Here is a 26,584-nt window from a genome sequence, read left to right as displayed (position 1 = left end):
GCCGTTCTAATCACTTTATTCTTGGCATTAAATTTTTCTGTTTTATAGAAATGGAAAGATAGACACACCAAGTACAAGGCACATGCTGTTTAGCAAAAAAAGTAGGACATTACTTCTTGGCATCAGTTATGGCACACTTACATACACTTTTTACATTTCTTCTGAATTTTATTTATTGTTTTAGTTCGCTCTATTTTGTACAGAAGTAAAAATATTGCAATATTAAGGCACTGAAGGAATGTTACTGTCCATTTCTAGGTTTTTCCCTATATATTGTCTCAAACAAGACTGGTAAAGCTTTAAAACGAGAATAAATCAACTACTTTACAAATTCTGGCAGACACCATCTGTAGCTACAGTGTGCAGCAAATATTGAAGATATAAGCAAGAGTAAAGGAACAGCTACAGTTTTTCCTCAAAACACATAAAAACAACTGGTGATACAGAATATATTCTAATTCACATAGAGGAGAACACACATTGCCTGATCAAGCTACAGTGTGGCATATGCAAAGATATGCAAATCATGCAAATACAGCAGACACCAGTTTGTATCTTAACATGGCAACAGAGGAAGTGACATCACGGCATGATTTTCTACAGTGGAGCAGGTCACATGACTTCGTACCCACTGCGTATTCCCTTCATTAGACAGCAGGCAAACACAATTCCCAAAACCTGAAAGATGATGAAATGAAAGGCTTAAAAAAGAAAAGAAACGTACCAACAAAAACAAACATATACTAGACTACAAATACTAAAAGTGGTTCTGTGCAGGCCCAGCAATGATCGAAAGATCGAGAGTATAAGATATTTGTTTTTATAGCCCCCCACAGACATATATAGTTTTTTTTAAAAATTGCAGACAACCCCTAAAATTTTCCAAATGTCTACAAATCCTTCTCTCCACTCTGCAGAATTAAGTCCACCACTAAGGTCTCTCTTCCACAACCAGGTTCTGACCCAAATGATGTAACAGAAAGGAAAAAGAGCAGATCAGGTTGGAGGAGAGTGGCTACAGCGCATCTCAGGTATACAAATAAGTGCATAGTATAATATCACATGTTAAGTGCCCATGTAGGGAGATGGTTCAGGGTCAGGTAGGGAGTCCCATCATACCATACATCATGAGACAAAACTATGCAAGTTTTAAGTAACATTCAGCGGTGGCCAGAAAACTGGCATGGAAGCACTGATAAAGGTCTCTCTAGGAGTCTGTCCCTCAGGGCAAACTGATCCAGGCATATCAAAGCAAGGGAGCCCATCATTTCTAAATCTTGGCTGACATAATTTTTAGTACAGAGCACAAATACAGAAAATTTCTCACCCAAAGAGTGCACAAATGAGGGAACAGTCCAACAACCTTGCCTTCTAATAAAAATAGTACTCACCTCAAAGAATGCAATACCCAAGGCTACTCCAGCTACAATGCCTATGTTTTTCTTAAGAACAGTTTCTATTTCCTGGACACAACCCTGTATCAAAAAGAATAAGGCATTAGTACATATATAGCCACAAATAATCACTAGTATACTACATACACAGGGACAGATCTACTAATCCGAACATTTAGAAATGAATTGACAGTTTTCTGTCAAAGATATAGAAAGTGTCTTAAAACAAAAAATATAGAAGATGAGGATTTGGATTTCACGCCAGATCCCTTAACTTACAACAGTGTAAATGGTGTCATTGGTTGGGTTCACTCCACAGTTTAAAGAGATTTTCCTGCAGCAGGAATCAGGCACTTGGGTTTTGCCTTTAAAAGGATCATACTTGGTCCAATCAGTATAGTTGGTGGCACCGCAGCAATGTAACTAAAGAGAGAGACAACATGGATGATGGGAATGCCTGATGAGGGAACCAACTACAGTAGTATTGCAGTATATGACAGGAGTAATCAGATTTGTTAGGTTAAAGTACACAAAAAAAAAAAAAAAAGTCATACAATCCTCCTTATTAGTATTAGCAGATAGGCTAATGAAGAATATTTTTTGTACAGAAGGTTTTAATATTTCAAATGTATTAAAACCTGTATACATTTGGTATCTCCATGATCGTAGCAACCCAAAGAATACAGTTAACATATCTTTTGGAGCGCACAGTAAAAACCTGAGCCCACAATAAAATGTTGTTTTTCACCAACTTCACCGCAGTTGGAATTTTTTTCCTGCTTCCCAGTACACAGTATTAAATAATAAATAGTCGCCACAAAGTACGATTTGTTAGGCAGAAAACAAGCCCTCGTACAGCTCTGTACATGGAAACATAAAACAAAGTTATAGATTTTTAAAAGTGAAGAGTGAAAAACCACATCAAAAACAAAAAAAAGGGCCAATGTTGTTAAGGGGTTAAAATGCTTATCAAAACAAGTTTTCCGGGAATTCTGTACCCCAGGAGGAACAGAGAAACACAAGTAAAATAAATACAAGTGTGATTTCCCTACTACGGCTCCTGGTTCCAGCCCACGATTAATCAAACAATCCCAGAAGGGTTGGCAGTCACGAAAGCAGCTCCAGCCAAACACCAAATCGCTGGATGTGCAAGAAGAAACTAAAACTTACATCTTTTTGCATGTCATCAATTGCTTTTGCCGTATCATTACTGGTGCTGTACTTGCTCATACCATCAGTGATGGAGTCTGTGAATGCATTCTGTAGCTGAAAGTTTAAGAACAAAAGTGGTTAAGAAAAAGATTTCACATAGTCTGCTTTAGACAAAAAAAAAAAAAAGACACAGCCAGCGGTCCCCTTTTCACACTGTGCAGAGGAGTAGCTTAAAACTGAGGAGAAAAATATATTGTACCAGATACTCTCCAAATCAGTTTTATACAATTGCTTCCCTTCTGTGCAACTGCAACTACTGTATAGGTTTTCTGAAGCCCCAATACACATTGAGATTTTGGACACTTCCTTCAAGTACTCTTCCACCATGGTAGATGTTGAGGAAAGAAAACAAATGGGCAAGCCCAATCATTTGATTCCGCAGTTGTATAATATTTATAATGGATTATTGCCCTCCTGCCAATGAATGCGAATGCATGCTTAGCCAAGTCAAACATGTATGTTTATAGAAAAGGCAGGTAGAAGAGTTTTTAGCCAACAGCTATTTAAGATGTATGGGCATCTTTGGGGCAATTCCAAATCAAGCGGATATTTACCTTTCAACATGTAAACAAAACAGTGTGGGCACTACGAAATCAGAACCATTATATTAAAGGGATGCTATTAAAATTACTACCAATCCTTCTCAAGAACAACAAAACCTTCCAGATCATGTTCCATTTTCAGTCGCCTCGCCCCCAAAAATTTTTACTTTTAAGCAATTTACAAATAAATTTGATAGAGTCATAAAGGTTTAGATCCTGGTGCTCCAATTTCTATTAATTGGTGGCAACATTACATGCCATTTTTCATTGTCTGTTTAAATGCCTTTATACACTTTATGTGCATTCATACACCCCCTGTGCACGTTGAAGTCGGTCAGCATCACAACACCCCCCCCATTGACAGGGCGAGATATGGCCACTGGCTGGATGCACCTTATGCCCACATAAATGATCAGAAAGTCATCAGCTCATCGGTTTTTTGTTGAGGCTGGGATTTTACCCTGGGTAATTTCCAAAATTACTGTAATGATTTCAGCAAAACAGCAAAGTAAGAACCCAGCCTCCTATATAACAAGAGCTTTTCTTCTTCCATTCATTGCCCCATTTATCTGAGGCTTAAAGCTGGACCTCTGCACGATACCCATAGAATTGTGAAAGAAAGTAATTCTGTTTGATGCCAACTTGTAAACTTTTGTATGATTTTTAACCAGAAAGATAACTTACCTGATTCCTGTAAACATATCCAGCAATTGCAGCGGCTATCTCCACAAGGAATATCAAAACTAATAAAACTGCAAACTGAGGGGAAAAAAAAAAACCCACATAAAAACCTGATTGTTTCATTCTGATATCAAACATCACAAGAGGAAAAAAAAAAAAAAAAAAAAAGAAAGGCCTCACCGTTGTGACCATGCAGTAATTCTCTTTTGCAGCTCCGCAACAGCCAAAGAAGGAGATGAAAAAGATGATAACCCCCACTGCGATGATTACAATAGGGGCACCAGATGTGGAGGCATTTTTAAATAATTGTGGGTTGTGCATCTGCACCAAAACATAGATTCCCAGTCCTATAAGAGCGCATCCACAAATCTGCAGAGGAAAAAGAAAAAAAAAAAAAAATCAGATGAATGACAGGGACAATACAAGTAGTAGATAAAAATCAGTCATCAGAAAAAAACCTGCAACCCTACAGAAGTTAATTTTTCAGTAAATTATATTTATTACATAACTACAATGTGAATCCTAAAACAATAACTAAACATTTATAGATCTTGGTTTTCGTCATCTTGACACATAACCTTAAATCACTGCCAAACACTACATGAAACCACTTCTTCCCATGAAATGGATTTCTCAATCAAAAGATAAACAAAGAGCAATTCCTTTCACAGCCTTAAGTGGCAGGACTGCATTGTGGTTCACTTCTGGATGTATCCCATCAACAATTACCTTGGGATATTCTTAGACTATATACAGTGGACTGTAGGTGTGAAGGCTTCAGAGGTGATATGTATGTAGTACTAAAATGTCATATACTTCCATAGCAAGTACAGAATTGGAGTTTCTCTTAGCTGCAAATAAACATTAAGATATCTGTCACTGGACAAGAAATGACAAATTCTTAAGCCCAAGTTAGAAGATCAAAGGAAACTTGGGCAAAGTCGGCAAATCCCATCCATTTCAGCAGGACTAGCCAACTGTATAATGTATCAGAATATTCATTATTGCTACCATAATGGCCTATGGGGGGAAAAAAAAAAAAAAGCCACCAACAATAAGACTGTATCCTCATCGGTGTGTCGAAAGCGCCAAGCTACTGCCAGGGAAATGTATAAGAAACCCTGTCATAAATGCCCACTCTTTACATCAGGGACTATACTTTCATACTGCAGATGTAGAAAGCACTGCAGGTGCTGGCGCAGGTTAAACGTAGAATTACAAGGCCATCTATTAATATATGGTTGGCTAGAATCAGTCATAACAAGAGACAATCCTACAGGGTCACGCTCTAGATCAAAGGTGGAGATTGGGAAGGAGGGTGATGTTAGGAACAGTTCAACCTTTTCTTACAACTGAGATTCATTAGCTTTCTAAAATAGTCCGATATTCCATAATACCTGATAATTTTCTATTGATATTATGTAAAATTCCCTTAAAGGGGTATTCTCGTCTGGGCACTCACAATCAGTTTCATTAATCTGCCAGATGTCAAAATTTCTTCAATTAGATGTTATTAAAAAAATGTTCCTGTGTGAAGATAGCTTCCTCGGATACGGCCACCTCTGCTGGAGGGATTGCACAAAGAAACAAGAAGTTTTTGTACATGAAATGTCTTGGAGTTACTGTATGTCCCACAGCCGTCCTGTGGTAATGATTGCTGAATCCAGGAGGTCAGGCAGGACTCTATAGCATGTCCGGCCACCACTGCCAAAGTGTGAGGTGGTCGTATCCGAGGAAGCGGTCTCGTTTCTAAGGGACAACACGACTAGAAATTATCTTCATACAGGAACATTTTTTTAAATAACATCCAATTGAAGAAATGTTTACATATGGCAAATGAATTTAATTAAATATAAATGCCCTGATAGGAATACCCCTTTAAGTAAAATACGGCAATTTATATATTTTTGTGACCAATTTATAAATGATCTTTGGAAGTTTAGTTCTTACTCATTTTTACCCCGGTAACACAATTCCAGCCAAGTCAAATTTCTCTATATAGGTCACAGTTTTGGTTACTTAGTTTCCAAGGACTTCACAAGAACAGACAATTCATGGAAGTGACTTTGGCCGAGTAGATGATTGTAGCACAATAACAAAGTGCACTGATGACAGCCGCACTGGCACTGGCAAAGAGGAATATAAGGGATACAACAACCTCCTCTTCATGCGATAGAAGGGCATTAACTGTGTAGAAAATACTTGCAGGGCTGTAGGTGAGGCACTGCTAGAGAGGTGCTATTGGGGTGCTTTGTGTGGAGGCCATGGGAAAAGCTGGTATAGGACACCGACAGGCAGAAGCTTCTCTTCTCCAGTCATATACACAGACCTTCTTGAGGACCCCAGAAGCCTCTTCAATCATTCTGCCTTCCCTCTCCAAAAGAAGAAGTGGATTCCCCTCCTCCCGTTATCAGTCGTATTAGCGCTGTGCAGAGCGGCTATAGAAGGCGATGCTGCCACCTTACTAACCACAATAATCATCTCTCAACCAGCTGCAGAGGAGAAAAAAATTATTGCGGTTCTGAAACCAAGAGTGGGCCGCACGAGGTCCCCCGGCCCGGAGCCACTAACCCCTTTGCTATGACATCTGCTTTCACATTAGAATAGTGTGGTGTATCTACAAGGGGGGGCAAAGTAAAATTATTACTAGCAGATTCTCTCAGACCTAGCCAACCCTCTTCTATACCTTCAGCCACCAACAAGGCCCTGTCCTCTTGATAGATGCCAAAGATATGAAATAATGTGGTCTATGAATGGTTAGATGGGAATACCCCTTTAATAAGAGTCCATGACACATCCCTTAACAGTGTAAAGGTTTAACGCCCAGAGATCTGCAAACATGAATATTTACCTAGTTCCTTATCTGTAATAAGGTTAATGTTGCAAGGCAGGCACACGCCTCTACCAACAACCCACCAAGGGCACACATACAGCTTTTTCATAGTCACAGGGCAAACATGCAATAAGTCATACCCTGACTACCATGCTGCTTATATGGCAGACCATTCACCACTACATCACATCAGTCAGAGGACAGCTTTCTCTTCACAGTTGCAAAATATTAAACGGACAAATATTGCACTAAAATATGAAAGTGCATACAATTATGTGGGGTATTAAAGATATAACAGGAGGGCAATTGGAAGAATTCGGGTAACCTGCCGTAAAAACAGGATTCGGCCCCTTAGTAAATGACCCCCATAATGTCCATACCAAGCAACAAGGGCAGTATAAACCACCAACTCACAGAACCTGTGCCGTGCAGCCCCCCTGATCCAGTAGTCTACATTAGCCAGCATGGGTCACTATATGCAACTTGCACCCTAGTTGTGAGTGTTTAGGACACCATGTGCCCTCCCCCTTGTACATGACAGGCGTGCTAATGAACCTTTAATAGCTGTAGCATAGTGTCCTAGCATAGTGGCTGGGCAATTCCCTGCAGGATGCAATTCTAGCCATGCTCTCTGATAAGTTATCATTCACATTTGTCATTTCTCCTCTCAGTATGGAGCACACATTTGTCTAGCCTCTCTTTACATTGAAAATCACTGCAGGCTCCTCCACCTCCCTGTTTACTACTAGGAGACTAACAATGGCAGTGCCAAGGGCACCACTGCTAGAAAAGATCAGGACTGAGTAGCAGGAGAACTGTGGCATATAAAGTTTTTTTTAAATGGATAGTGAAGGGATCACTAAGACATTACCATTATCATGCTGCAAGACAGTACAAACGTACACTTTCACATCATTATAGAAACAACTAAACTTTCATTCAGGGTGCACACAGCTGTACAAATGTCACTGCTGTGGGGTGGAGCTATAGGTAATATACATTAGATACTGTATAAATTATTAGTGTGGAGTTATCAGACATTATAAGTCTTTGCTGAAGTACGGCTCGCAGATCACTAAAATGCACCCACGACTATGAGCTCATCCTTTGGCCAAGGACAACCTTGTGAGATCATATGCTTTCTGCACTGCAGACATGAGCCCTGCAATCAGACATCACATTTTCCCATTTAACAACTTACATTCAGGTTTACAGCATCTGTAACTTTCTGTAAAGGAAATCGACCACATGTATTTAGAGGTTTTAACCCAAGCATACTTGCACAATAGAATGTGCCCCCCCCCCCCCCGAAACAGGATCCATTCTTCATTTAGCTGTTAATGGCTTATTAGATATAGTCTTTTGGAAAGAGTGGGGAATTAATATAACAATTAATAGTATGTCACACATCTGAAAAATATGGATGCAAAAAAAAGAAAGATGTGCAAATATGACACATTTGATTTTATTGAAATAAGACATAAAAACACACTTTAAAAACCCCATAGGGGGGTATACACCACAAAACGCTCCCCAGTACAACAATTAATATAGTGTAGTCAAGGCAAGTAGTATTATATAAAAGCACAGTACATATGCAGGTTAACGCGGACCATAAATATGTAAACAATTCAATAATATCCAGCAGAACATAATATCCAGCAAATGTATCCGGTCCAAGGCAAAGGAAATACAATGGATAAAGGTGCAAATAACTACATTACCAAAATCAAGAAGTCAGATCTGGGGAAGCAAAGACGCCCCACGCGTATCGCCCGGCTCGCGGGCTTCGTCAGGGGATCTTCTTGACTTCTTGATTTTGGTAATGTAGTTATTTGCACCTTTATCCATTGTATTTCCTTTGCCTTGGACCGGATACATTTGCTGGATATTATGTTCTGCTGGATATTATTGAATTGTTTACATATTTATGGTCCGCGTTAACCTGCATATGTACTGTGCTTTTATATAATACTACTTGCCTTGACTACACTATATTAATTGTTGTACTGGGGAGCGTTTTGTGGTGTATACCCCCCTATGGGTTTTTTTTAAGTGTGTTTTTATGTCTTATTTCAATAAAATCATATGTGTCATATTTGCACATCTCTTTCTTCATTTTTTTGCGGCTTATTAGATATGATAAAATATTCATATGAGCCTCAGGGGTTCCTATGTACATCACAGAAGCCTCTTCTAGCTCCATCGGCCGCTAATTATTCACGCCCTCCTTTGTCACTTATTCCCACCTCCTCCATCCCTTATCCTGCCAGACTGAGCCTGGTATGCATAATTTATAAAAGTACCTTTTCACACAAAAAAATCCAATAACAGCTAAATGAAGAACCTTTCCTGCTTTAGGGGGCAGTGTGGGAGAAGCACAGTTTTTGTGTTATTAAATTTCACATGCTTTGTGCAGCGCTGCGTAATCTGTGTGCGATATATAAATAAAGAATTATTATTAAATAAATTGACTTAAAGATACCTCTAACATGAGACATACTGGAGAAAACAGCATTTTGTTTACACCAGTCTAAATCCACATTTTATATACACCTCTCTATCGATCTATGTATCTATATGGTCCAAGTCAGTCAGAGCTGAAGCCAATGCAGGCGAGAGGTTGACTACTACTTGCTGCTTCTCTATCAGTATATGGCTGGAGTCTGTTCCTTCTGGAATAGACATACTGGTTTGAGATTATCCCTGCATGAAGTCATTAGGCTTCTTGTAGGTCATGCTTGATGTCAAGGGAGCTGCCTTACAAGGTAGCTAAAAGAGGCATGGTTTTCCTTATCCCATCCTGGAAAACTTTGCATATTTTCCTAGAATCCAAATCCCTACATCAGTGGTGGCGAACCTATGGCACGGGTGCCAGAGGTGGCACTCAGAGCCCTTTCTGTGGGCACTCAGGCCATCACCAGTGCGGACGCCAGGTATCTTTCTGCAGTCTCAGACAGCCCTGGACTTGCTGTGCACAGAGCTATTTTAAAGTGACAGCGCTACCTGGGACTACTGCAGGAGTAGGAAGATGTGGATGGATCTGGATTATCTTTAGAGCTCCTCCTCTCGCCCTGACAATTCATCATTTTTATGGGACCTTGGAAGGAAGCTACAATGATCATCCAAATTTCTTCTATTTTCTGCTTTATTGGTGTTCTCAGGGTGCTGATATGAATGAAAGATGTGACAGAGCACAGAGTATAAGTCACTAATTACATGTCTGTGTTTGGCACTTTGCGATAAATTAGTGGGTCTTAGTTGTAGTTTGGGCACATGGTCTCTAAAAGGTTCGCCATCACTGCCCTACATGCTGGACTTAATTGGCAGTCTTCATGAGGAGATGGCTGCATTTACACATTCAAGTTTTTGCAAATGGCTAGGATCCATAGGAGGATTAAAAGAAGTTGGAGCAACACATGTAATTTATACCATCGAGCTTCCTATGGAAGAAAACACTACCTGTCTGGACACTAAAGAACTCAATAACATTAAGTACATGAATTTCCAACTAGTGAAATTAGGAGATATCCAAACAGCTATAACAGGACTATTATATTGGGATTAGTGGCTGCAAAACCCAACCAACTGTGGGTCAAATTGCCCAGGACCGATTCCTAGGATTCTGCCGATTCAAGTGTTTAAAGCCGTACAAGGGACATCCGTATAACATGAAACTGTGAGCATAGCCATAAAGAGTCTGCTAGTATTGCATCGACAGAGGATGCTTTACCATCTCAGACTATTCACAAGAATGAGAGCTTTAAATAGTTAAAACTAGAGGCACAGTAGATGGATGCCTGACTAAGCAGCTGACTTTTCTTGCCCTGTCACCTATCCTGATTTTTCTCATTCAGTTTACACCACATGAAATAATTTTGGAGCATAGGATGTGCTGCTGGTGGCCAATATGCTGCACTTTACATATAGCGGGTGCCATCCACATGCAAAAAAAAAAAAAAAAAAACTTTTCAGATGCATTCTGGTCATGGGACAACTGATGTGGAAACACAGCCAGAGACAGAAAGATCTATTGCCCTTCTTATCTAGAAGACAAGTGGTTAAGTGGCCCGTATAAAAGGTCTGCTAGAAACTCCTGCCTGTTCCCCTGCCTGCTTAGTATCACATTGGTAAATATTGATCCAGGCAGTCACCAGACAGTGAACACTCACATCATGGATGCAAGTCACATGAGAAACGCAGGGAGGCACGCAACATTTCTTAAAGGGGTTATCCGGGTTTAAAATTTTTTTTATGGCCGGGCTGGGGAGGGCTATTTAAACACAATAAACATGTACTTACCTCCTCCGGTGCTGCCGATGTCCCGCGCCGCGGCCCGTCTTCTCCGTGTGCCGGTTTAAGTACATGTGCGCACAGAGAGCTTCCGGCCGGAAGCTCCCATGCGCACCATCTCCCAGCGCTTACAACGCTGAGATAGAGGGACGGATGGGAGGAGCCGTCCACATCGCGGACCGGAAGCTCCCTGTGCGCGGCTTCCGTGCCCCTGTAAACAAACAGGGGCACGGATCGAAGGGACCGCGGCGCCGGACGAGGTAAGTACATGTTTATTATGTTTAACTAGCCCTCCCCAGCCCGGCCATAAGAAATTTTTTAAACCCGGATAACCCCTTTAAGGTACAGGCTCTGCTAAGAGGGCCAATTCATTAAAGGAAACCTCCGACACTGACATCTTTACTATTTGAAAATAGAAGACGAGGCAGCACTCCTGTAGTATTCAAGGAGTTTTATTCACCCAAAGTGGAAAAGTGCAACGTTTCAACCCCTCAAAACAAGCCATTTTCCAGCACATTTCCCTACACAGTGTAATGTCTGTAGGATTTATTTCTGGGGAAAGTCAGTAGTCATTACACATGCATCCAAAACAGGCTGGTTTCTGATGCTTATAATGGCGCAATTTTCCTCTAGCAGGGGGCAGATGTCAACCATTGCATTGTTTCCACACCATGACTCACAACGTGCGTATTGGATCATTGTATATCCAAAAGTTGTGGGAATACTTCTGCTTGACTGCAGTACAAATCAACTAAACTACATGTATGTATAAGTAGGACGTGTCTAGGATGGATCGGATGGATCCTTCTTCTACAGCTAAAGTATTGAAGCTCAACTCCATTGAAGTGAAATGGCTTTCGCTGCAGTACCACATAACCCCTACACCAGTGGTGGCATGGGTGCCAGAGGTGGCACTCAGAGCCCTTTCTGTGGGCACCCAGGCCTTTACCCCAGCACAGAATTTGCTAGACATGACTCAAGGCTTCCTCCTGTGGTCCAAGACGGCCATGGACATCCTATGCTCAGTGGTATTTTAAAGTGACAACTCCTTGGCTGCCAGGACTAGACAAGAAGCGAGAAGGTGTGGACAGAGATGGATTATTGTTGGAGCTCCTGCTCTGGGTCCCCTGATTCTTCCTCTTCCAGGGACTCTGAAGAGAAGCTATAATCCAAATGTCTCCATCCTCTTTCTATTTTATTGGTGTCCTCAGGACGCCAATATGATTGAAACTTGTGATACAGCAGGGATCAATAGGTTACTGCTTAAAAATTGTCATGTTGGCACTTTGCGATATAAAAGTAGGTTTTGGTAGTAGGTTGTGCACTCTGTCTCTAAAAGGTTCGCCATCACTGCCCTACACCAATGTGTAGCTAGTTTAGGAAGAACGTATAATAGAGAGAAGCTGCTCCTCCTCTTTCACTCCACTCCTCGTTTGGAAACCAAAAACTGCATACTAAATGTGAGAAAGCACCTCGAGGTTCATTTTAAAAAGCATTAGGCTCTATACCAGGGGGAAAATCTGTAATTATAAGTAAAAGCAAGTGTTACCTGAAGAAATTATGTGTTGCTCAATGCCCCTCAGTGTTACAATTTAATCTTCATATTGTAACCAGGTAATTACAGGAATACAATAATAAAATGTTGCTATAGTAAAGGGTCCTCACAAAAAAAAAAAAAAAAAAAAAAAAACCCCATGAATCCTAAAAGGGTGATATTTACTGTGAACACCATTTGGTTGTATAGAATTAGCCTAGATCTGCAGGCACAATAACACCAGCTGTGACCCGGGGGGAGGTGGCTGCAGTGCCCAATGCACAGTCTAAGTTTGACAAATTCACATACAATTTATCTGAAAAAAAGAGAAATTTCTGCAACTTCTGCCACGTACATACAAGACAGAGGAAGCCAATGATCAAGATAAGAAAAGATATTCAGAAAGTCGGGCTATTCATTTTTCATCATTCATCCCCACACACGTAGAAGATGTAAATAATGTATTATAAATCCTCTACGACATCCATGTGTCCTAGAATACACGGACAGATCATTGTTATGAGACGTGCCCTTTAAAGTTCACAACAAGTTTGACAGAGAGCAAATGATAGCCTGCGGTGTTATAACGTAGCAAGAATTTTGGAGGAAAGTTTGAGGAGCCAGTAATACAGCACTGCTACTCCCTGGGAGCATGACTTTGGGAGGGTAATAAGTAAGCACAGGTCTAGTCAAACCTGTTCTACTTGAATAGAAGCCATGTCTATATTACAGTCCTACCACACAGGAAGTGATGTAAATCAATCCCTGTACTGTACATTTCATGCTGTCACCATCCATTATTCGTGGTGGATTTTTTCCCCTCTGTCTGGAGCTCCCAGGCTTATTTTTCAAAGACCAGTTCCTCAATTACACACCAGATATACAAACAACATTGCAATAGAAATGCAACAATCTAATGGATTAGTGCCCACAAAGTTTTTCCCAGATCACTAAGGCTATAGGGGTCCACATTGTGAGAATGTGAAAACCGGATGCAAACGCGCAATTTTCACATCCAAGATTTCCACCCCCCCCCTCCCCCATGATAAAAGAAAACCTTGCGTCCTGTAGAAAGGTCACCGGCCTCGGTGTTCCCGTGTCATACACGTTCAAGCCAATTATTGGCTGTCATGGACACACTGTGGGACCACCAGAGTAGTGGAGCTTATGGCCACATAATTTTCTGCCCAGAGGTATATCATACAATTTTGGCTTTTTTCCTGCACCACTAGAGGGAGCTTACTGTAAGTCGCTATACACTGAACTCAATAAATGCAGTAGAACGCTAGCATCTCAATTCACCTAGCAGCTGCACTACTTTATAATACAAATTTTAACAGACAAGATTGTCATTCCATCCATCTCCTAAAATTTTCACAATATCTAATATTATAGTTCATATTACAACAGTAGTATGCCATCGAATCTACAGCGAATACAAATTGTCCCAAAACATATGTAGTAGTCGCCCAATTTTTGGATATTGCGTAAAAGGGATTTCTACCCCCAATTACTTCACTTTATCCCATTGAAGTAAAGGTAGATGGAGCTGTAATACCTCAATATGCCTACTACATAGAGGACAGAGCCATCTGCTTCCACCCCTGCATCGTATATAGTTGTAGTACCTGAGGCTGTCCCCCATAACCACTGACTAATCTATGGGGGTGCAGACTCATAGGCCCTTTCAATATTAAAGTATTCTGCTGAATTATATCTGTTTTCATTGCTTTATTAATGGCGCATGGCAAGATTTGCAGTTCCAGTTTAAGCCCCCAGAATGCCAGGTTGGTCCAATGTGGCCATTAAATTAGTAAACTTACAACCAATAAAAACAAAATGTAATTATTTTCAGAACCAAGATCTACAAAGTCCAGTGGAAGAATCACTGGCAGAAACCTTTATTAGGTTGGAAGTTTTGCTTGAATAGACTTTCTAATAGGAGCCCCTTAATAGAAGTGCAACATTAGGAGAACTATGGCGCTAGAATTCTGTACAGTTTAAGTCAATTAGACAGTACAAAAGCGTGAAGCAATGAATTCAATTAATCCAAGAAGAGCATCTCTGTAGAAGACTTCATTTTCTTTACTCTTTTCCCGTTAAGGGAATCCTGTAAGCAGTCTTCTGGATAATAAACAGACAATTGTGTCTTCCAGCTGCCTTATTGTCCACCCAGGCATTCTTAAATTGAATACTTAAATATTTACTGCAGCTGGACCACCCTTTCATTAAGCATTGGTCAGTCTAAACACCGCTGTTGGAGACAGACACATACAGGTCTGGGACATTGGAGTGATACTTTTCTTTTCAATAAATTTAGAGTACAAGACTCTCCATCCAACTTTGTATACAACGACATGGCATATTGCAATTGTGAAACTGAGCACGGCCCAACTTCCCCAGAAGGGACATATCCAAGTAAAGCTAGAACACCCCATCCCCTCCACCCAATATGTCATACCCTTAAATACAACGGCTTTCTTTATAGCAGGACTTCAACCAAATAGCATCTTCGATCACCCAAAATTGGATTTCTATCTTCCAGCCATCAAGATCTAACGGATATGGGCTTTGAAATAATTTAACAAAATCATTATGATATCTCCCTCACTCTATAGACAAAGCCAAGCACTGACTAGGGTTAGTCATTGAATTGGGAAGTGAATGGACCGTGCTTTGCTTAGTATTGCAGCTCAGCCACAAAATGTAAACCAAGACCAATAAGGGGATATATGTGAAAAATGGGTTGTTACAGTCCCCCCCCCCCCAAATACCGATTTACAGGAAGTTGGATTATGTAGCAGAGTTTCAGAAGGCCACCGGGGAATGGAGATTTGGCTCATGGTTTGTGTATCGTGGCCTCGTTTTACACATTTAACCATTAGTTCTAGTAATGCTGGGAAACCATTATAAATGTGAGGGAATATGATGTGTTCTTGGCCGCACCCAAATCATCACCTTAAGCTGGCTTCACACTCAGATTTTTACTTCGCTTGTATGTATACATCGGGAGGATTCCTGACCTATAATTACAAGGGAAGGCTGGAAAGTTTATCACTCTACAAGGATACAGCGAGATACATCGCCTTGCTCAGCCCTTCTCCGTCCGAAAGCAGGAAAAGAAATGAACATTGTCAGCTACTAGCGACTGACCATCTTGTGGGGGTGATCACACATAAAGCTTTGATTCCACTTAGAAACTGAATCAGAGCACACAGGGGTGTGCCACTGCCCAATCGCATTGTGTTTCTATAGAAATGCAGGCGATCAGCAGCTTGCATCCGGTGTCCTGTATTGTCTAAAGTAAACCTACCATCAAGGTATATCCGGTGGCAGGTTCATCTAATGTATAGTAGGATAGCCCTTTAATGGCTAATCCTTTAAACACCATTAACGTTTGTAGTCTTTTATTATCCCAATATGCAAGTTTCTGAAAGAGGCTACTATGGCGTGGAATAGTCAGAGCTGAAGCTACACAGTACGGCTATTTAACACCCTAGTAGCCCCTTATCCTACAAACCATCACTCGTCTAAGAAGCCGGAGTTCTGTGCATGCGGAGCAGAGACTGCGCAGCTGATATTAGGTTTCCTTTAAATGCAAGAAAACTGGTGCTGGTTACTGATCGCACACGTTTCCATAGAAATGCCTATGTGATTGGGCTGTTGCACGCCCCATTTCTTAACAATCAAAGTGGTACGTGTGGTACGTAGCCCACGAGTGTCTACCTTCTGACACATCCATTCATTTATGGACAATTACATCACTAAGGTATCCATTTTCACAGAGGCTGAGGGCAGATTCCCACGTTTCGTTTTTTGTTGCCTTTTTAAATGCAAGCGGGAGGAGGTTTGGCAAAAAAGCATGTGCATTTACAATGAAATGAATGAATTTTGGCCAAACCCCCCTCTCACTTTAAAAATGCAACAAAAATGCCACCCGGATATCCACCCCAAGGCTGGATGTCACACCATTTTACCAGCGACAACTATTTTTGTAGGTTCTTATGGCCTTTGTTAAATGGATACAGTGTAGTCTAGTAAGCAATTTTCCACCAGTTTTCTGGTGTATAATGAACAAAGAACAAACATTTGCTATTCTTTTTGCTTACTATTGACTGTTTAAAGGGGTTGTCCAGTCACTACAAGTTAGCCCCATCTGCAGAATAGGCCTCTACTTACTGATCAGTGGGGGATCTCTGTGATGGGACTCCCACAGACCACGAGAAAGGGGGTCTGTTGTACACCAAATGAACAGAGCAGACAGTCAAACATGATAGTCTTATGAGGTGCAAAGGGGGTACAACAGACATTGGTTCTTGTGAACCATGGGAGTCCCATCAAACAGCCACCAGTCAGCAAGTTGTCCACTGGATAGGGGACTATCTTGTTGTGACTGGACAAAGTCTATGACACGTTTAGCATGTAAGTTTTTTTCCAGTTGAAGCTTTGGGTGTATAGAGGTATATGGCTAGTACCAAGTTTCCTGCAACCTAAAAAAGGTACTTACACCTAGTAATAGAATTATTTGGTTAATTTTCCTAAATGATTATAGCAATAACGTGGCGAAAACCTTCACAAAAAGGAAAACTCATAAAGCCAGCTACAATACAGTAGACGTGAGCCTCATTCCCAAGACCACATGATTATAGCTTTCCTTACTTTTGCTTCCTGTCGTCATCCTCCGTCTTTCCAGCCAAGCAACAGAAAAACCCAGAAGAATCTCCAACAGTTCAGAATGGGAAAGTGGCCCGAAATGTTTATTGCACCACCTGGATTTACTTCAACATTACTACAATTACATGACCTATACCAAGGAATCTAGACTAAAAGTAAATGCAATATAAAAGCTTAAATCTAGAAATACTGGTATTTTCACTAGTGACATCACGATCACAAGAATTTGGACTTGCAGACATTTTCCATTTACATGAACCGCATATGGTGGCTTAAAACCAGATTTTGGTGAGATGGATGGGTCACAAGACAGTTACTAAATATATACCCAGAATTAAAATTAGGCCTCAGAGACCTGATCTTGTATATTACAGCATAGGAAGGGTTATAAGGGTTTTTGTTTTGTTTTTTTTTTAAAGAAACCTTAGACCCATGATATTCAGAATATTTGGAAAACAAAATAAAAGCAAACAAGTCTACATCACAGTATTTATAGGACTTTGACTAGAAGAGAACTGTTGTGCAAACGACATCCTGTGAATAACCTTTCCGGGTGACTTCTATGGAAACAGAGTTGCTATTCTAGAAGAACATGGTCTGAAGATGGTGTGAAAACTCAGACGGCTACATTTATATCAGAGGTAGTACAAATTGTGGACCCTATAGAGGGCAACCTTTATATATACAGTACAAACGCTGAAGTATTTATTATATACACAGGACCAGAGCCAGTGCCAGCACTGGGCATACACAGACAAGAGCTGGGGCCCACCTAAGGCTACATTCATACGGCTGTATGGGGGACGTATAAACGGCCGACATGTATACGCGTCCCCCATAGACGACAATAGGCTCTCTGCGCCGTACAGGTACGGTGCAGTACACATGTCCTATCTTTCCCCGTAAAACTGTGCACCATGTATGGAGAGGGGCAGGGGTGAGCGGCACTCGCCCTCTCCTCCTCTCCCGGGTGCCGCCGTGTGCCCGCCGTGCGATGGTACGGCAGGGACTCGTTCCTGTGAATTTAGTCTCAGGCTGTACATAAGGAATCCAGGGGTGTGAGGGAGGTCTTTATATAAAATAACCATGAGGGGGCTGTATGGCATGATAAATCAGGGAATATTTTAGGGAACAGGAGACTGTTTAGTTTCAGAATTTTTAATGCTGCCTACTGAAACCGGATAGATAGATAGAGATATATATATATATATATATATACACACACACACAGGCTATGGCAATTTTCACAAAATCCTCAGACAATGTAATATATTGGAACAGTCTGACTAATTATTGCTCATAGGAATGAACAAGGCTTAAACAAATAATTTTTTTTTAGCCCAATTTTTTTTTAATCTCTATGAAATAGGCCAAAAACAACTGCCAGTTAACACCCCCCATGGGTGATGAACAAATATAATTATGTATAGCTCCCAAAGTACTGTAGTCTTTCAACTAGACCCAATTTGTTGATAGTTTTCTCTTGTTCGCCAGTCACTACATTTAACCCCTTAACGCTGAAGCCACTTTTCACCTTCCTGACACGGCCCATTTTTTAAAATCTGACATGTGTCTATTTAAGTGGTTATAACTTTGGAACGCTTTAACATATCCAGTTGATTTTGAGATTGTTTTTTCGTGACACATTGTACTTCATGCTGGTTGAGAAATTTAATCAATATATTTAGTATTTCTTTATGAAATAAATGGAAATTTGGCAAAAATTTTGAGAAAAACAATGTTTTCCAAATTCAAAATTTTCTACTTTTTGGAAAGTGGGTCATATCACTAAAATAACTTGATAACTAACATTTTCCATATGTCTGCTTTAACTTGGCATCATTTTTCAAACATCTTTTCCTTTATTTAGGATGTTAGGAGGCTTATAACTTTAGGTGCAATTTTTCAGATTTTCACAAAAATCATCAAAACCTACTTTTGGAGGGTCAATTTAGTTAGAAGTGACTTTATAAGGCCCACATGACAGAAAACCCCCACAAATGACACCATTTTAGAAACTACACCCCTCAAAATATTCAAAACAACCTTTGGGAATTTTGTTAACCCTTTGAGCGTTTCATGAGGGTGAAAGATAAATGAAAGTGAAATTAGAGAAATGTAATTTTATCTCACTATAGATTCATTGAACACTAAAATTTGCACCTTCACAATAGGTTAAAAAGGAAAATGCATTTTACAATGTTTAGGTCAATTCCTCCTGAGTATGCCAATACCCATTTTGTCACTGTACACTGCTGTACGGGCACAGGGGGGCACCTGGAAGGGAAAGAGCGTTGTTTCGTTTTTGCAGGGCAAATATGGCTGAAAAAGTTTTCATGTGTCAGGATGCATTTGGAGAGCCATAATGGTACCAAAACAGAGAAAAGCCCCAACATGAGACACCATTTTGGAAAGTACACCCCTTGGAGAGTTTAGCAGCGTGTAATTTGTGTATTTTCCCCAACAGGTGTTTGATTCAATTAGGCCCCAAAAGTGAAAAAAGGTGAACATTTTCTCAAAAAAGTCACTTTTACCCCAAATTTTTGTAAGCCACAAGGGATAAAAGATAAAACAACCCCATAAATGTGTAAAACTATTTCTCCTAAGCACAGAACTGCACCACTTTTGCATATAAAGTGTTGTATGGGTGCACAGTAGGGCTCAGAAGGGAAAGAGGGGCTTTGGCCTTTTAGAAGCCAGATTTGACAATCATCCTTTACATGTGTCAGGATGCATTTGGAGAGCCCTAGTGGTACCAAAACAGAGGGGAACCCCAACAAGTGTCACCATTTTGGAAAGTGCACCCTTTGGAGAATTCAGCAAGGTGTGATATGTGTATTTTCCCCTACAGGTGTTTGCTTCAATAAGGTCCCTAAAAGGAAAAAAGTGAACATTTTCCAAAAAAAGTCACTTTTATGGCTAATTTTTGTATCCCATAAGGCATTAAAGATGAAACAACCCCAAAAAATGTGTACTAGCATTTCTCCCGAGTATAAAATTGCCCCACACATGCAAATAAAATGTTGTATGGGTACGCAGTGAAGCTCAGAAGGGAAAGAGGGGCATTGGCCTTTTAGAAGCCAAATTTGACAGACATCCTTTACATGTGTCAGCATGCATTTAGAGAGCCGTAGTGGTACCAAAACAGAGCGGAACCCCAACAAGTATCACCATTTTGGAAAGCACACCCCTTAGAGAATTTAGCAAGGTGTAATATGTGTATTTGTCCGTAAAGGTGTTTGATTTAATTAGGACTTAAATAGATAAAAGGTGAACATTTTCCTATAAAGGTCATTTTACTCCTAATTTTATATAGCCACAAGGGATAAAAAAATGTAATAACCCCTCAAAATGTCTAAACCTATTTCTCTCAAGTGTAGAAGTACCCCACATGTGTATATAAAATGTTGTATGGGCGCACAGTAAAAGGAAAGGGGAATGTTTGCCTTTTAGAAGCCAGATTTGACAGAAATGTTTGACATGCATTTGGAGAACCCTAGTGGTATAAAACAGATAAGAATCCGAAAAGTGACCCTAATCTTTGAATGCACACCCCTTAGAGAATTTTGCAATGTGTAATATATGTATTTGCCCCTACAGGTGAATGATCCAATTAGGCCCTAATCATTAAAAAGGTGAAAATTTTCCTATAAATGTCACTTTACCTCTAATTTTTGTAAGCCACAAGGGATAATATATTAAATAACCCCAAAAAGGTGTAAAACTATTTCTCCCGAGTGTAGAAGTACCCCACATGTGCATATAAAATGCTTTATGGGCGCACAGTAGAGGAAAAGAGGGATGTTTGTCTTTTAGAGGCCAAATTTGTAAGAAATCCTTCACATGTGTCAGGATGCATTTGGAGAGCCGTAGTGGTACCAAAACAGAGGAAAACCCGAAAAGTGACCCTAATTGTTGAATGTACACCCCTTGGGGAATTTAGCAAGGTGTAATATGTGGTGTAGTGTAATACACGTGGTGAAATGAGCATTTTGAACATATAGGTGGTTTCCAAATATGATGTGCAATGGAGTCCAAGATGGAAATTTCAATTATTTCTGGAAAGTTCAGTGCCCGTTATGTGGCGCCCCTTATGAAATAATGGAGGGGTGTAGGGAGCAACAGGAAATAACAGTTGTTACAATTATTCATTTTACCGAAATTAATTCACAATAGGTTGGGCGTGAATTGTGAATGTCTAGTGTATAAGGAGGTAGTATATATCAAGGGACCAACTAAACTTTTGTCACTCTGGAGTTGTCGCAGGTCTCTTAGTAGTATATAGTGTCCATCCTTAGTATATAGTGTCCATCCTTAGTATATAGTGTCCATCCTTAGTATATAGTGTCCATCCTAACTCCTCTTTTGGAACAGACTCTTTATTGAGTCCTATCATTAGAAGCAGCAGAATTCACCGGGAAAATGCTGTCCTGGCAAAACACAGAAACATCTAAACCAGAGGTACTGGGGCCCCGTCCTTCTTGTCCCAATATTAGTTTCCTAATATCTTTCTCTTGAAAACGGAGAAATGATACTGCAGGACATGCACATTGGAACAGCTCGTAAGAGTTGTACAGCATCATCTGAACAATGTGCACAGCCAGCGCTTTTCTTCGTTTTAGTAGGGAAATTATCGCCAAGTGTTGCTCTTATTCACCTTAGCGATGCCCATTGTGACGAATATTGCTGCTTTTGGCTGGACCAAATCGACCAGCCAATAGCGGCAAACATGGACAGAGGGGGGCAACAAAACCCCTCTGGACCGCAAGGCACAATTGGTGGCTTTCAGGAACAGCCGCCACCCTGCCCCGATCACCGTGTCTACAGACATAGTGACCGGTATTACTGACGTCATAAGTAAATTCGCTGCTATTGGCTCGTCTGAATTGATGAGCCAATAGCAGCGATAATAAACTGGGGTTGTGTGGGGGGAACGTAACCCTTCTGGTCCATGGGGCAGGATGGATGGCTGTCAGGAACAGCTGCCGTCTTACCCCAATCAGTGAACAGCCGCCGTCTTACCCTGACCGGTGTTGTAAAGTCACTACTCGCCGCACCGTTCTATAACAACGCTCGTTGGGAATAGGCTATACAATCTTTATTTATTTTTTAAGCAATTTAGACAAATAAGGGCTTATTTTTTGCGAGACGAGATGCACTGTAAAAAAAACTTAATTTTAGTGGGTTTTTAGCTTATTGAAGCAATTTTATTAACTTTTTACGTGTGGAGGAAAATAAAATCATCAATTCTTGTTTTGGATTTTTAGCATTTTTTTGGGGGGTTGTTCACTGTAGCATAACAATAATATATTATCTTTATTCTACGGATCACTACGATTACGGTGATACCTCATTTATATAGTTTTATTTTTATTTTTCCAATTTTATTGAAGGAAAACTAGAATAGAAAAAATTGCATTTGTTTTAGTATTGCCATTTTTATAGCGGCATAATTATAGTATTTTTTGGTTTACGGAGCTGGTTGTAAGCTTATTTTTTGCGTGACAAGTTGCTCTTTTTATTGGTATCATTTTGGTGCTTGTAACTTTTTCGGATCACTTTTTAGAACATTTTTTGTAAAGCAATTTGATAAAAAGTTTTAATTTTTGGCAAGTTTTTGGGTTTTTTTTTTTACCATGTTCACCGAGCGGGTCCAATTATGATTAGGATTTATTGTACAGATTGTTACGGACGCAGCGATACCAAATAAGTGGGGTTTTTTCGTGATTTAGTGTTTTTTATACTTTATTACTTGTGTAAAGGGAAATGTGGTGTTTGGGGGGACTTTCACTTTCTTTTATTATTTATTTTTACTGTAAAAAACCTTTATTTATTTATTTTTACTTTTTTTACAGGTAATGACATCTAAGCTTGAACAAGTGATCTTCTGATCACTTGTTCAAGCTTTTTTACAGATTACACAGTGCAATACAGATGTATTGCACTGTGTAATGTAAGACACTGAGCATGCTGCGCATGCCCAGTGTCTTACAGCCGGGTCCTGCCAGAAGGCACGGACCCGGCTTCCGGATCAAGATCTTGCAGCCCCGGGCACCGGCAGTCCCGGGGCTGCGATCTGAGCAGCGGACCCCCCCGGTACGCGCCGCGGGGGGGTCCGATTCAGGTAATATAGACATTTAAATGCCTCTGACACGCCGCGGTCAGCGCGACCGCGGCGTGTTAGGGGTTAACACCCGCGATCGGAGAAATCTCCGATCGCGGGTGTTAGAGGCGGATGTCAGCTATAATATATAGCCGACACCCGCAGCTTCTGGCGCCGGCTCCGTTCAGGAGCCGGCGCCAGAAGCTTGACGTAATAGTACTGCATTTTGCGGGAACGCACCTCCCGCGATGCAGTACTATTACGTCAAATGTCGGGAAGGGGTTAACACAGGTCTAAGTTAGCAAACACATTGGGGAAAATTTCTGTCACAATTGTACAAAAAAAAAAAAAAAATTACATTTTTGACCAAAACACTTTATACTTGAACACATATATATACAGTTTTTAGACACTCCCGCGACTGGTACTACAATAAGGATGTGGCCTAAAAGTTGTGACAAAAGTATGTTCGCCATATTTTTCTGGAATGAACTAAGTCAACTAACAGAGTCTTAAATTATTCCAGAATTATCATTCAGCTTCAGACAATGTGATAAATGTGGTGCAGCCTAGTATAAGGCCAGATTCCCACATGGTGATTTTACGCATCAAAAAACGCAAGTGGAAGGGGTTTTGGCCAAAACACATATGCATATCCCATGCAACTCATAGTTTTCTTGGGCAACACATATGCGTTTGAAAATGCAACTAAAACGTCACGTGGGAATCCGCCTTAAGGTTCCCTGCACATAAAAGTGCTTGGTCTTTGTGCTGCTCCCACAGACTGAACACAGTGTAGTGGATGGGATGCAAGGACTTCGATTTGCTGGACTGTGGTTCCGTGGGATCCATCCAGCCCATTTCCACGAGCGCGTTTATGTCCCACTATTATTTTGTAACTTTTACATACACTATTTGGAGCTATGAAACAAAATAGATCACAACACGTCCGGAAGTGGAAAAAGGGTAATAATCCCTTCCCCCGCATCTCCATGTGATCACTATGTCAGGCATCACAAGACATTATAGTATGTGCAGCCCACTGACATGCAGCTATGCACCAAGATTAACTCCTGTTGGGACCAAAAAAAACCTTCATGCACTAAAACCAGAATATTTTAACTACAAAAGAGCATTTTCCTATGGATTGGGTGACAAAAAAACAAAACAAAAAACCTTCCAGTATTTTAACACGTCACCTAATGACCTCAATGGTGTAGAAAATAAGAAAATATAAGGATATACCAGTGACGACTTATGGCATCAGTCCAAGACCCAAAATAATAGGATCTGCCATAACCAGTTTCCTGGAAAAATGTGAAAAAATTAAATAAAAGGGTAAGCGCCCATCACCACTGCGGGGGCCTGGGGCACAGCTGTTGCTGATCTGCCCACACCTGGCAGGGGGTACACAAGCTTTCCATTACTTCCATCAGCCCAGGTCACAGGCTGAGAACATGTGATCCAATCCAGAGGAGCAAAGTCTTCCAGAATTCCCCTCATCCCAGAGGAAGCCAGGACATGTCATGCCTAAGGAATCGCAACGTGTCCTCCCAACAAAACCGCACTTACCCAGAACAAGAAGTTAAAGATGAAGACCAGATACTTGACGCATTTCATTCCTCCTTCCACCGCCATCCTGCTGCCGTGTCTGCCAAGAGAAGGGTCACAGGGTGTTATATAGGGGATGATACGGGGACCTATAGATTTATGAGCGTGCTCACAGCCTGGGAGCGCCGGCCCTGCCTCGTACTACACATTACTGCCCGGTCACACCCTACTCAACCGAGCGGGACAGGGGCGAGCACAGGACCAACACAACTCCCGGGGGCACCTACCGCAGCACTTACCTCTACTGCACTCCGGATAGCTGCTCTACACCTCTCGTACTGCTTGTTGCTGCTGCCTCAGACTGCGACTTCTCTTAATGGCGAGCACCACCCCTCCGCCAAACTTCCTGCCCCCGCACTGTACTCCAGCAGTCATGTGACCGGGCTCCTCCGTACCCTGCTGGCCTCATACCGGGAACTCCCGTGACTCACATTAGGATATGAGTCTTGTGTGTGACGTCCGAGCACCGTGTCCTAGCACAGTCCTGGTTTCCTGACCTTTACTCTCCCATAGTTGTGTCTTCTGAGCAAAACTTACAGAGAAAACCTCAAATATTCTACATATATATATATATAGTAATATGTAATACTTTATTATACATTATACATACCTCCCAACTTTTGTGGAGGAGAAAGAGGGACAAAATGGCGGCGCGCTAAGCGCGCCGCGGCGATTTTTTTACCCACAGAAGCCACACCCTAGCCACGCCCCCTAACCACACCCCCTGGCCACGCCACTGCTCATACCTTCAACGCATCCACTGGCACCAATGTATATTTATGTATATAATTGGGGGGCATATTCCACTCCCCCTAGACAACGAGCATGCCCTCCTAGACAACGAGCATGTCCTCCCCTAGACAACGAGCATGCCCCCCCCAGACAACGAGCATGTCCTCCCCTAGACAACGAGCATGTCCCCCCCTAGACAACGAGCATGTCCCCCCCAGACAACGGGCATGTCCGCCCCCAGACAACGAGCATGCCCCCCCCTAGACAACGAGCATGTCCCCCCCAGACAACGAGCATGTCCCCCCCAGACAACGGGCATGTCCGCCCCCAGACAACGAGCATGCCCCCCCCTAGACAACGAGCATGTCCCCCCCAGACAACGAGCATGCCCCCCCTAGACAACAAGCATGCCCCCCCTAGACAACGAGCATGTACCCCCCCCTAGACAACGAGCATGTACCCCCACCTAGACAACGAGAATGTACCCCCACCTAGACAACGACCATGTCCCCCCCTAGACAACGAGCATGTCCCCCCCCCCTAGACAACGAGCATGTCCCCCACCTAGACAATGAGCCTGTCCCCCCCTGTGGCTGCGTGCCCTTTTTTGTGTGTTTGTGTTATTTTTGTCTTCCAGGACCGTGCATGCTGTGGACTGCTTCCGATTCGAAGGATTACATCGATGACCGACAGTTCTAACAAATAAAATGGTCAACGAGGGTGTGTCTGCGTTTTTTGTTCAATAAAATTTTCTGAAAACGGTGTGATTATTTATTTTTTTGCGACACTCTTCATAGTTTGCCGTAGTAGTGGTGCCGGCTAGATGACGGTGCTCATTACTAAGGGCTGGCCTTAGTGTTTGCCTTAATTTTTTTGGCAAATTCACACTAACGCCTATACCATTACCCCGGTACCCACCGCCACCAGGGGTGCCGGGAAGAGCCGGGTACAAACCAGTACCTGACCGTCTATAGA

At 41.5% G+C, this 26,584-nt stretch overlaps 1 protein-coding gene across 1 annotated transcript; it reads right to left on the bottom strand.

The window, feature by feature from the left end:
• On the bottom strand, window positions 1–25,276 carry CD63 (CD63 molecule). Its single transcript, XM_072135101.1, has 8 exons — window positions 25,117–25,276; window positions 24,839–24,917; window positions 4,010–4,198; window positions 3,833–3,907; window positions 2,565–2,660; window positions 1,674–1,817; window positions 1,392–1,475; window positions 1–678 (listed from the first exon to the last, which is right to left on the bottom strand). Exons 2-8 carry the CDS (start codon window positions 24,902–24,904, stop codon window positions 613–615), a joined length of 720 nt encoding a protein of 239 aa, XP_071991202.1. The 5' UTR covers window positions 24,905–24,917; window positions 25,117–25,276; the 3' UTR covers window positions 1–612.
• Between the last annotated feature and the right edge of the window lie 1,308 nt (window positions 25,277–26,584).

This window comes from Engystomops pustulosus, chromosome 2, assembly GCF_040894005.1.
Source record: "Engystomops pustulosus chromosome 2, aEngPut4.maternal, whole genome shotgun sequence".
NCBI lineage: Eukaryota > Metazoa > Chordata > Amphibia > Anura > Leptodactylidae > Engystomops > Engystomops pustulosus.
Note: the sequence above shows the minus strand (reverse complement) of the source record. Positions and strands in the feature narration are given on the sequence as shown.